At 40.5% G+C, this 13,527-nt stretch overlaps 1 protein-coding gene across 1 annotated transcript in view; it reads right to left on the reverse strand.

Annotated features, from left to right (window-relative positions):
* HSD17B12 (hydroxysteroid 17-beta dehydrogenase 12) overlaps positions 1-13,527 on the reverse strand; it is a 176,906-nt gene that overhangs the window by 118,986 nt on the left and 44,393 nt on the right. Inside the window, exon 3 of the mRNA XM_008065727.2 lies at positions 948-956. Within this exon, the coding sequence (XP_008063918.2) occupies positions 948-956 (9 nt within the window). The remainder of the gene's footprint in view (positions 1-947; positions 957-13,527) is intronic.

Below are 13,527 nucleotides of genomic sequence, written 5' to 3' on the forward strand. Positions count from 1 at the left end.
TGAGACTCCAACTCAAAAAAAAAAGAAAAAATTACTGTCGTTAGATAAACATACAATTGCCCCTTGGACATCCCTGGGGTTGAGGGTACCAGCATCATGCACAGCCAAAAATGTATATTCCCCAAAACTTAACTACTAATAACCTACTGTTGACAGGAAGCCTTATGAATAACATAAACAGTCGATTAACAGATATTTTGTATGCTATGTGTATTATATATTGTATTCTTATAATAAAGTATGCTAGAGAAACAATAATGTTATTTAAAAAACCATAAGGAAAATATATTTACTATTCATTAAGTGGGTCATTATAAATGTTTTCATTCTCATTGATTTTGCATTGAGTAGGCTGAGGTGGCAAAGGAAAAGAGGGGTTGGTCTTGCCGTCTCAGGGGTAATCAATGTATCTGAGCAAGTCAAACTCCTGTTGTTTTAGGGTCAATTATACAGAGCGTTAGCTATACTCTAAGTCCAGTTTCTGTTATCGCTAATGTCTTTCATTACTGTAGTACATTGCTGCAATTCAGGGACCAATATTAATACAATTAACTAAAGTCCACATGTTATTTAGATTTACTTATTTGCTACTGAATGTCCTTTTTCTGACCTAGCATCCCATTTAGGATATCATATTACATTTAGTCATTACGTCGCCTTATGTGATGGTGTAAGAGACAACACTTTTTAAAATTTTGCGTATCTTTTTTTAAAAAGAGTGGATATTGTAACTTCGCACATAATAAGTTTACTAGGTACAAAATTCTAAGCAGAAAATCATTTGCAACACAAAAATTTTATTTTATTTTTTTTTGAGTTGGAGTCTCACTCAGTTGCCCAGACTGGAGTGCAGTGGCTGCTCCCGGCCACTGCAGCCTCGCCTGCTGGGCTCCGGCGATCCTTCCGCCTCAGCCTTCCGAGTAGCCGGAACTACAGGCATGCACTACCACACCCGGCTGACTTTTTGATTTATTGTAGAGATGGGGTCTCACTGCCCAGGCGGGTGTCGAACCCGCGGGCTCAGGCCATCCACTCACCTCAGCCTCCCAAAGGCGCGGGATTACAGGCTGAGCCACCGAGCCCGGCTGCAACACAAAAATTTTAAACAACTCTACATTGTCTCCTAGCACAGACATTGTTTAAAGTGTTTCACCATTCTGATTTCAGATCATTTGTACATGTCCTGGTTTTTTGTCAGTGGGGCTTTGAGGATTATTATTTAATCTTTAGGTAATAATAATAATAACAATAATAATAGGCCCTGGAATGAGTGTACCAGGCAGAGATGGGCCTTAACGTTTACACCTTCAGTTCTGGAATGTTATGTTAACTCTTTGATAGTATCTTCTCCACACTTTGCTCTTTCTAGAATTCCTATCAATCAGAATTTGAACTTCAGTTTCTCTATTAAGCTTACTTTTCAGCCGGGCTCAGTGGCTCAGCCTATAATCCCGCACCTTGGGAGGCTGAGGTGAGTGGATTGCCTGAGCCCGCGGGTTTGAGACCTGCCTGGGCAACTTGGTGAGACCTCATCTCTACAATAAATCAAAAAGTTAAGCGGGTGTGGTAGCGCGTGCCTGTAGTTCCAGCTACTTGGAAGGCTGAGCGGAAGGATCGCCGCAGCCCAGCAGGTCGAGGCTGCGGTGGCCGGGAGCGGTCACTGCACTCCAGTCTGGGCGACAGAGTGAGACTCCGACTCAAAAAAAAAAAAATCTTATTTTTCTTTTTGTTCTACTTTCCTGTAAATTTCTTCAACTATGTCTTCCAAATTGTCTATTTACTTTTTAAATTGAGGATGTCAATTATTTAATTTTGAAGAACTCTTCCATATTGTGATTGTTCTTTCACATGCATGCATTCTCTCTCTCTCTCTTTCTCTCAGCAGCATTTTGTTCTTATTATAGATCCATTATCTTCTCTTATCTCTGAGGACATTAATCATAGTTTATTTCCATTTTTTTCTACTCCTTATATTTTGTTTTTCTTGATTGTTTTGGTCTCTATCATCTTGGAAGAATTAAAATATCGACTAGAATTCATAGGCAGGATGATTATATTGTGGCTTTCACTATAGGGAAATCAATGGGCAAACTAGTTTTTCTATTGGGGAATCCACAAAAGTCAGTAATTTTTTCTTGTCTGGGGTCCTTTAGTATTTTTTCAAAAGTCTTCTCCAATTCCTGTCTTCTGGCTGCTGGGCAGTTGGGCGGCTATTAGTTTGTAGACTTTTTACTTATTCTGTTCTCAGTCAGGTGTCTCACCTCTGCCCTTGTCTGCCCAATTTCCCAAGTCTCAACACATCTGGCTCAGTGCCTGAGGTACCTGACACTTCCAATTCCTATGCTGCTCTGGGGTCCAGGACACAAACTTGCTTGCTTGTCCATGGTGGCCCCTCTGTGAGACTCAGATGTCTGTCCCATGAAGTCAGTTACCACTCCACCACCTTAAACTGCTGTGACTGGTGGCGAGGGGTGACAGAAGTTCCCCAGTTACGTCAAAATGGAGCTTTCTGTTTTTCATTCTTCTATTTTTTATTTTTATTTTTTTAGTCTCAGTCTGTTGCCCAGGCCAGAGTGCAGTGGCATACTCACAGCCACCATAGCCTTGACCTGCTGGGTTCCAGAGATCCTTCAGCCTCTCATTCTTCTAATTTAGAGAGAATGTCCAAGAAATAAAAGGCCAGAAGTATTGTTACTTATCATTTTAAAAACTGGAAGCTCCCAAGATTCCTCTTAAACCTATTACACTGAAGTAGACCAACATTAGTTAAGAATGAGATACTAAACATACTCCTCAAAAAAATGTGGCTTTATGCTCCTTGCAGGAACATTTTTTCCTACCTCCTGCTAGCAACTATCAAATTTAAATCAAACAAAGTCTTTAGAAACATTATGTGAGGCAACCCCTCGAGTCCCCTCCCATTCTGGGAGCTTTTCTGTCCTCTCAATAAATACTGCTTTAAAAAAAAAAGAAAGAAAGAAACATTATGTGCACGACTATCAAGAATACAATGACGTATTAGACCCACTCTGGATATCAGAGATTCTATAAATCGCTCATTTCATGGTTAGGACTTTAAATATTAAGCAGAAACAATATCATTTTAAGTTGTACAAATATTAAGAATTTTCTCTCTGATATTTTTAGATAAAAATCTGAGTTTTCCATTCTTAATACATCTCAAAACCAAACCCAACACTGAACAGTTGCATATAAGTCAAATATTGTCTCACAAATAACTTTTTTCCTGAAAAAATAGAGAAGTACAAAAAGTGTTAATGAACACAAAGAAATAAACAATGAAACTGGAAACCCAGCACCTCTCTTAGTCATCTCTATACCACCACTGTAATTCAATAATCAGTGTTACATATAATGGCCGGCCAATGGGGAATAAAGCATCATTTTTCCAGTAAAGGAGAGGACAAATCCTTTAATTCTCCAAGTCACATGATAGGTAATGCATTTGCAACAATGTATAAAATGATCAAGTTTTCTGTCAAACCGCAGCCATTTATAAAATAAAAAGTTTTACTGAATGAATATGAAAAAAAATAAATGTTTATTTAAGACAAGAGGACAAGGATTGTTTTGCTTTTAAATATGTTTTCTTTGTCTTAAAGTTATATATCTTCCAACAACAGTAGCAGAGATAGCAGCTGTAGCTGGACAGAAAAATCCCCCAATCAAATTCAACAATTTTTATATAAAATAACAGTGCGCTTCTCACTGTTATTAATTGAAACTGATGGTCTTTGTAAGAAATAATTAAATAGGAATTAAGTGATCAAGTTTTCTATTAAATTATATTTAAGACAAAAAAGATCAGTTTGAAGAAAATATTGGCTGGGCACAGTGACTCATGTATGTAATCTCTCAGCACCTTAGGAGAACGAGGCGGGAAGACGAGGTACGATGAGGGCTCGCTTGAGCCCAGGAGTTCAAGACTAGTCTGGGCAACATAGCGAGGCCTTGTCGCTACAAAAAATTTTTTTTAAAGTTAGCCAAATGTGGTGACACATACCTTAGTCCCAGCTATTTTGGGAGGCCAAGGTGGAAGGATCACCTCATCTTGTCTGAGTCAATTCTTCATCATTCATTTTAGAAAGCTAACCAAGGCATACCATCTCAAATAAAAAGTTTGTTTGTAATTCTTCCGGGGTATTAAGGAAAGACAGAAAAAAGAGTACTTTTTCTTTTTACTCTGCATTTTTCAACCATGAGAATGTGTTAAATAAGAAAAATAAGTTCTTCCCTATTATGAATAGAAAGATGGCATAAACTGAGCCAGCAAACTCATCTATTCCAATTTCCCTCCAATGAGCATTGCTTAAGTCAGTGTTTCCCAAGACCACATACTATTTTGTTTTATTTCTTTGAGTTAGGGTCTCACTCTGTCACCCAGGCTTGAGTGCAATGGCACAATCACGGCTCACCGCAGACTGGACCTCCCAGGATCAGGTGATCCTTCCACCTCAGCCTCCCAAAATAGCTGGAACTAAGGTGTGTGTCACCACATCTGGCTAACTTTTTAAAAAAATTTTTGTAGAGACAAGGTCTCGCTATGTTGCCCAGACTAGACTTGAACTCGTGGGCTCAAACGAGCCCTCGTCCTCCCCTATCTTCCCACCTCGTCCTCCTAAAGTGCTGAGATTACATGCATGAGTCACCACACCCAGTCAATAATTTCTTCAAACTGAGCTTTTTTGTCTTAAATATAATTTAATAGAAAACTTGATCACTTAATTTCTATTTAATTATTTCTTACAAAGACCATCAGTTTCAATTAATAATAGACTGTTAAAGTGTTATATAGATACAGATCTCTTGGCTTATCTTTGAGAAACACTGGTCTAAGCATTCCCACCAAGTGAAACAAAGACCAGCTTCCAAGTCATCCAAATTAGAAGTATGATTGTTTTTTGTGGTTCCCTAAAATGAGTAACTAAGAATTCATAGCAACACTGAAATGATAGGATGCAATATGCAAAACAACTCTGGAAACCCCATCCTTCATGTGTTAAGCGCACACTGGGCCATAGTTTGCTAGCTTGCCTTCCTTAATACCTATTCTTCCCTTCCTCATTGGCAAAGAACACTGATTTTCAGCCAGCATATTGAGGCTTGAAATAAGGACTATTTTTCAACCACCCTAGCAATAGGTATGGCCATGTAATCAAATTCTGGGAATAAGAAGTAAGTAAAGTGGAAAGGATTTTGAGAAAGGCTGCTTAAAGGAAGTTCACTCAGCAGACAGAAGTCCCTTTGGTCCTTCATCTAGCCGATTCAAAAGTGATGGCTGTGGCTACAACAGTCTCTTGAACCATGAAGTAACCTCAAGGGTAGAGCCATGGGCCAGAACAAATGATGGAACAGAATCACAGGAATCAAGGTGACCCCATGAAATGACGACGCCGGTTTTTAAAACCAAGCATATCTTTTTTTTTTACTGCTTATCATAAAGAATCAACTATACAAAAGTTCTAGTCTTTAAAGTAGGTAGAAAAATAAACCTCTGCGGTCTTAAAGTCACTATTATAGGCCCAGAAAAGCAAGCATGACCTGTCAGTAAACTATAAAAACAAAATATTTAGTGTTCACATCATTAAAAGAATATCTGCTCAAGGCACCTCACTGATATTTTCCAGTTAATTCTCATAATTACTACCTCAGTCTACGCTATTATCCCAACACGCAAGGACTTGTACAAAGAACCTTCTAGCCCCTCCTTACTCAATTCATGCTATACAAAGTTAAGAATTATCTTTCTTGAACTGCTAGAAAGATAACTCTAGATAATAATTTGCTCTTTCCTCTTCCCCTTCTTCCCTTTTCACGTTTCTTCCTTTGGAGCAGACATGATCCCTGAAGGAACAACAGTCACCAGAGGAATGAACACAACATGCAAAGGACAGTGGCCCGTGAGATGGCAGGGGGTGAACCCTTCTTGACACTGCCATGCAGCTGCCTAGCCCTGGTCTACTTTCATCCAGTCTTATTACATTAAAAAAAAAAAAAAAGCACACAAACGAATCAATGAACAACAAAAAACACAAAGGGCATAGGGGGGTACTCTATTACTTGCTGTTAAACTCAAATATTATGTGTTACCTACAAATAATTATTTTATTTATTTATTTGAGTTAGAGTCTCACTTTGTCACTCAGGCTGGAATGCAGTAGCACAATGACAGCTATCACAGCTTTGACCTGCTAGGTTCAGACAATCCTTTTGCCTCGGCCTTCTAAGAAGCTAGGACTACAGGTGCACATCACCAAGCCCAGGTAATTTTTCTGATTTATTGTAGAGACGAGGTCTCATCATGTTGTCCAAACTGGTCCAAACTCTCGCCTCAGCCTCCTAAAGTGCTGAGATTAAAGGTGGGAGCCACCTCATCCAGCCAAATAATTCTTAAAATTATCTTTACAAAAAAAAAAGAGAAAGAATTGTGCAGTAGCTCATGCCTGTAATCCCAGCACTTTGGGAGACTGAGATGGGAGGGCTGCTTGAGCCCAGGAGTCTGAGAACAGCCTAGGCAACACAGCAAGCCCTCATCTCTACAAGCCATGATTGTGTCATGATTGTGCCACTGCACTCCAGCCTGGGCAACAGAGTGAGACCTCAATTCAAAAAAAAATTATTATTTTTCTCAAACACCATTTTAATGATCTTATTTATCTACGTTTCCCTACTGCCAATTATATAAAACCTGAAACAAGACTGAGGCAAGAGAATCACTTAAGGCGAGGAGTTCAAGACCCGCCTGGGTAACACAGCAAGAATTCATCTCTGCAAAAATTAAACAAACCCCAAATTAGTCAGGTATGGTGGCTCACACCTCTAGTCCTAGCTACTCAGGAGGCTGAAGCAAGAGGATCACTTGAGCCCTGGAGCTCAAGGTTACAGTGAACTACGATCATGCCACTGCGCTGTAGCCTGGGCGACAGAGTGCAGGGACAGACAAAAACAAACCAACTCTGAAACATGCATTCATTCCCTTCTTCCCACTGCTTCCACCTAGAGCTGCCATCATTCATCTCGCACGAGAACTACTGGAATAGACTTTGAACGCATTCACCTGGTCCCATTCCTATTCCTCTTTAGTTCATTCTCCGCATCGTAGCCAAATCGATCGCTCCAAAATGCAAATCTGAACAACACGTCCCCGCATAAGAACGGCCAAAGGCTTCCCACTCCCCTTATTCTTTATAAAGTCGTCCATGAGCTGACCTTACTTCCCACCAGTTTCATCCTTTCACTTGAGCATCCCCCACAGTGTGCTGAAATTTTTTCAGTTCTGCCAAGACAACAGGCTTTGTCTTACAAATGCTCCCTACACTCCGAATCCGAATATACACTCTCCTATGGTCTGAATGCGTCCCTTCCAAAATCGGGTGCTGAAACTTCAAGGCCAAAGTGATAGTGCTATAAGCAGGGGATTTTAAGGGGCCATTCGGCCCATTCATGCAGGGCTCTTCCTTCATGCATGGGATCAAGGCCCTCATAAAGAACCGTCGTGCGGTGTTCCTTCAGCCTTCCTGACTTTCTGCCCTCTGCCATGGGAGGACACAGCATTCCCAGGACGTAGCAACCAGGCTCCATCTTGGAAGCACAGTGTCCTTCACCAGGTAACTGAACTTGCCGGCACTTTGACCTTGCACTTTCCAGCATCTGAAACTGTGGGAAAATAAACTTCTGCTCTTATATATTTTATTATGGCAGCACAAAGGGATGCAGACACACACTCCCGATCTGTTTCCCTCCCATCCTTGAGGTTTCACTCGGGCGTCTCCTCTTCCATCAAGCCTTTCTTGACCTGCCCCGAAGTACTCCGCACTTTCCTTTCAGGACACTTACCGCACAGGTTTCCATAAGAACAGGGTCTGTCTGGGTCACTACCGTCTGACTGCTAACACAGTGTCTGGCAGAAAGCAGATGCTTAATGAGTTTTGCTGGCTGAATGGGTGAATGAATGAAAGAAGATTATGAATAGAAAACCAACCTCTTAAGACACTTCCGCCCACTGCTTTATCCACACCATATTTAGAAATAACACACACCTCCATACATTCTTCAGCCCCCTCTTGACAACAAAAATCAATGATCTAAAACGAGATTTTCAAGAGTAACAGAGGGAAGTTTAACTTTGTTTATAATGAGCCTGTAGATTTATACTTTCAACGGATTCTGAGGCTGCCTTTGAAAAGGGACGATTTCCAATGCTAGAGACAACCACTTTTCTCATAATGTGCCAGGGTAGATTTAAGTGAACTAAAACAGAACCAAAACAGAATTAGGTGAAAGGGAGATTAACTACTTTGGTTGAGTAAAGCATGCTAGATTACCAACGTGGTGACAGTTCACTATTCTTGTCCCTAAGATTTGCTTGTTCAATTAACACTGGGTATACTCTGATCTTGCTATATGGAGTAAGTGGATATGTTTGGTGGCTTTTAACAACACACAGAGAAAAGCTATAGGATCATCCAGAACCCCCTGGGCTGGGGAAATACATATGATGGTCATGGGCAGAACTGAAGTAGAAGAAGGAAAGAAGGGAAGAGTCGAAGAAAGGGGATTTTTAAAAAGGCTCATGTCTGCATATATAAATATAACACTAGAGCCCAAATTTACAAGCTTTGAAAAGATAGAAACTGACAACTATAAAGAATATCCCAACTTGGCATTCAGAAGTGTCTAGCTTGTTGCAGATTATATAAAACACTGGCAACTCACCAGGGCTCCACTTCCAGATTTTATACAGTCAACAAAAATACTTTAGTTTGTGTAGGTTAAAAATATTCTACTCTTTTTGTCCTCAACTTGCTAGGAACATATATTTTTAGTAAGAACCCAATCAACCTTATCAAAATCAAACATCAAAAATAGACTGGAGAAACACTGGAAGCAAACACACTATTTTTAGCTCTTCTGTCTATTCTCTGCCACTACCCACCAGATTCTGACTGCAGAGCCATGCATAAGAGCTTAGTTATTCCAAGCAGGTTCCTTCTCGTGACCCTTTTTCCCCTGAACACCTGAATGCAGAAAACACTCGATTGATTAAAGATTAATACTGCCGCAAACTATGACAGCTGCCTTTCCTCTGAGAGCTTTGGGGGGGAAGGGGTGAGGGGGGAGGGGGAGGGGGTTAGGAATAGAAAATGACAGAGAGCTTGCATCAGTATTCCTCTTGGGGATCTATTACATGGAAAGAAAATTGCTATTTCAATTCCCTTTTGTTGCTAAAAATAGCAGACTCAATTGATTCAAGCAAACAGTGTAGGGGCTTAGCAGTGCTGAATTTAGAAACCACTGAAGTCCCTAAGAGCAAATGCTAACGTAGTCTTAACACATGCCAGCTCATATTAAACAAAGAACAAAGAAGAGAAGCATACAGGGTGCAAGTTAATAAAACAGCAGCAACTTCCTGCATTTTTATCCAAGACAAACAGTGAGAGTGATGCAAAGTAAGAAAAGACAACTATAGCCTGTTCTCCTAATCATAGTTCAATAAAAAATCATTTTACAGGAAAATATAAGGTTATGCATAAACCTAGATATCATGGGTGTTTTCCACAGCCCCAGGATTCAGGGAAGTGCGCATCTCTTTTCAAGACCAGCAGATACGACAGAAAGAAAACGCCTAGTTTCCCAACGTCCTGTCCCAGTAGAGAGCCCTTTCTCCCTCCCACTCAGTCTTCGGGCTCCCCCCAGCAGCCCTCACTTCCACCCTCTCCTCCCTTCTCTTGACCCAGGCACTGCCGCAGTTCTACTTGCTGCAAAGTAGAAAACTAACAGACCCAAGCAAAACAACAACAAAAATTTAAAGTAGCTGTAGAAGAGCAAAAAGGAAGAAACTGTGAAAAGCAGCATCCGCTTAAGGCAGCTTTCCCTTGGGCCGATTCCCAGACAAGGCCCTGTGATTCCTTCGGTGGCACCATAACCCAAAAATACCTTCCGCCTGATTTTCTCACTTTACTTGGTTAGCTGAAAACCTGTCCAAATAATGATTCATCTTGGTAAATGCCACTTCCTCTTTAAGAATGCAAACCTTTGTATAAGAATTAAAAGGCTATCAATCCTTATGTTTCAGTGTGATTTAGTTGTGGCTTCCTTTGGGAATACCCAAAATGTGAGGGTAACGTAGAAGGGGCCTCATGAATAGGAGTTCTGATTGGGGACAAAGAGTTACTACTTTGGAATCACAAGGCCTAATAAGACACCATAATAGAAAGGTGTGGACTTTTGCTATTTGAGTACAAATACAATGTGAGGAGGGATTCGGAACACGTGTGCTAAAAACAGACCTGCAAGGTTTAAGTCTAGATTCAAATCCCAATGCTCACCCTATCAGAGGCTAGTCAACTTCTAACGTCTTGGTTTCTTTATTCGTAAAATGAACCCACAATACTAGCTGTCCCACAGAGTCATTGTAAAGATGCAATAAAATAATGTCAATAATAGTACCCACCATACTGGACTGCTTGTGAATTAAGTGGAACAATGTTTATAATGCACTTAGCACAGGACCCGAAACACAGTAAATTACCAATAAATGTTAGCAATTAGACGAGGAGTACTACAAAGTAGAAGGGATACAGAAAGGAAGATAAAAAACTACTAAGGTTAGATATGACACCAAAAGCACAACAACAAAAGAAAAAACAAATCTAAAAATTTTTGTACACTAAAGTCACTATCAAGAGAATGAAAAGACCCACAGAATGAAAGAAAATATTTGCAAATCATATTATCTAATGAACTTTGGGAGGTAGAGGAAGAGACCAGAAGTTTGAAACCAGCCTAGATAGCATAGCAAGACTGGTCTCTACAAAAAATAAGAATAAAAAAAAATCAGCTGGGTGTGGTGGCGCACTCTTGTAGTCCCAGCTACCCAAGAGGCTGACACAGGAGGATCGCCTGATCCCAGTAGCTATAGGCTGTGCTGAGCCATGATCATGCCACTGCACTTCAGTCTGGCAACAGATTGGACCCTGACCCCTCCCCCAAAAAACCCCACTACAGTAAAAGACTAGGAATGACCAAAATTTTTAAAAATGGCAAGTAAATGTCGGTGAGGATGTGGGGAAATTAGAGCCACCATACATTTTTGGTGGGAATGTAAAATGGTGCAACCACTAAGGAAAAGTTTATCAGTTCCTCCAAAAGATAAACAGAATTACCATATGATATGGCAGTTCCACTCCTAGCTATATGCCCACAGGTATTGAAAAGCTATATTCAAACAGGAACTTATGCATGAATGTTCCTAGCAGCACTACTGACAATAGTCAAAAGGTGGAAACAACTCATGTCCATCAATTGATGAATGGATCAGCAAAATGTGGTATACTCCTTAAAATGGAATCTGATTCAGCTGTCAAAAGGAATGAAGCACTGACACCTGCTTCAGTGTTGATGAACCTTATATATGAACATCACGTTAAATAAATGAAAGAAGCCAGATACAAAAGGCCACACATTGAATAATTCCACATGAAACATCCAGAATAGGTAAATCTAGAAAGAAAATAGATGTGTGTTGCCAGGGGATGGGAAAGGGAAGACAAGGAGTGATTGCTTAATGGGTATGGTGTTTCCTTTTAGGGTGATGGAAATGCCATGAAGCTAGAGAGAGGTGATGGCTGTACAACACTGAATGTACTAAATCCCACCGAATTGTACATTTTGAAGTGGTTAATGATTAATTTTATGTAATGAGAATTTTTTTTTTTGAGTCAGTCTCACCCTGTTGCCCAGGCTAGAGTGGAATGGCACGTCACAGCTCAGTGCTGTCTCAAGGTCCTCCCACTCAACCTCCCACAGTAGCTGGGACATATGGCACCACACTTGGTCATTTTTATTTTTTGTAGAGACAAGGTCTCACTATGTTGCCTGACTGGTCTTGAACTTCAAGGCTCAGTAATCCTCCTGCCTCAGCCTCCCAAAGTGCTGAGATTACAGGTGTGCCAGTGTGGGATAGGAGTTTTTTTTTTTTTTTTTTTTTTTTTGAGTTAGAGTCTCACTCTGTCGCCCAGACTGGAGTGCAGTGGCCGCTCCCGGCCACCGCAGCCTCGACCTGCTGGGCTCCGGTGATCCTTCCGCCTCAGCCTTCCAAGTAGCTGGAATTACAGGCATGCGCTACCACGCCCGGCTGATTTTTTTGATTTATTGTAGAGATGAGGTCTCGCTGCCCAGGCGGGTCTCGAACCCGCGGGCTCAGGCAATCCACTCACCTCAGCTTCCCAAAGGCGCGGGATTACAGGCTGAGCCACCGAGCCCGGCTGGGATAGGAGTTTTTTCTCAATTTTTTTTCATTAAAATGAATAATAGCTGGCATTTATTGTGTGCTTTTATACATATAATTTTAAAATTGTGGGGTACAGTTAAGGGTTAGGAATACAGATATTCATTGTGCAGCTACTCTTGTTGATGAGGTGTGCCCCTCCCTTCCCCAGACAGATATTGACTACCGTTAATCCCACCTCACCTCCCTATCCCTCCCTGCCCCCCACCCCGTAGTTTCCCACCACTGTCAATCCTTTTCTTATAAAGTATTATGGTAGTTGTTCAAGGTCCACTTATGAGTGAGAACATGTGATACTCAGATCTTTGTTTCTGTGAAAGATCTCTCAGTATTATAAACTCTAATTCCATCCAGGTTGCTGCGAAATTCATGATTTTGTTCAATTAAAAAAAAATTTTTTTAAGTTACCAACGATTCACTTTTTGCCAAGGGCTAGACTAGGAAAGGAACAGAAAGTACTATTTCTCTTGTACCATTCCTTGAATTCAGAAAGTGAAACTCTAATCAATATATCATTCCATTTACAATACAGAACACAGAGGAACATGGGTAGAACAGCCCTTACACATATATCTAAATTTATTGAGCACCTAACGTCTGCCAAACTCAGTAACAGACACTTTACAGACACTGTTTTAATTGTCCCAACATTCTATGAGGTACAATCAGTAGCTGCTCAAACAACTCTTGTGAGGACTGCAGATAATAAGACATGATTATAGGATCCAATTTTACAGATGAAGAAACAACTTCAGAGAGGTTAAATGACTTGCCAATTGTCACATCATCCTATAATCATCAGAACATAAACCCACTACACAATAGAACATTGCCTTATAAACTAGGAACTACCCATAACAGTCACATTTAGCATAATGCACTGTGCAAACAAAAATACTCCAAAGAGCGCCCTCCTCATTAATCTGATAATGCCGAACCCAATTTTATTTCTCATTATTCCTTAACCAGCCTTATAACTCCAGTCAAACTATCTGTCTGGTGTTTCCCAAATATAGCATGGAGCAAATCAGCTCCATGTTGTGACCGTCACTCCTTACCATTGAGAAGGACATTTTTCTTTACTCCCCACTCCTGTCAGCCACTTTTTAAAAACCTTCTAGGCTTTATAGACTGCAACAATCATTAAGTTTGGCTGGACATTTGGTTTCTAGTATGTCAGAGCCCTGACTAATCTTCTTCTTAGTAGAGGCCACATT

Source organism: Carlito syrichta, unplaced genomic scaffold (assembly GCF_000164805.1).
Source record: "Carlito syrichta isolate Samal-C Ts95f unplaced genomic scaffold, Tarsius_syrichta-2.0.1 Scaffold308800, whole genome shotgun sequence".
NCBI classification, from domain to species: Eukaryota; Metazoa; Chordata; class Mammalia; order Primates; family Tarsiidae; genus Carlito; species Carlito syrichta.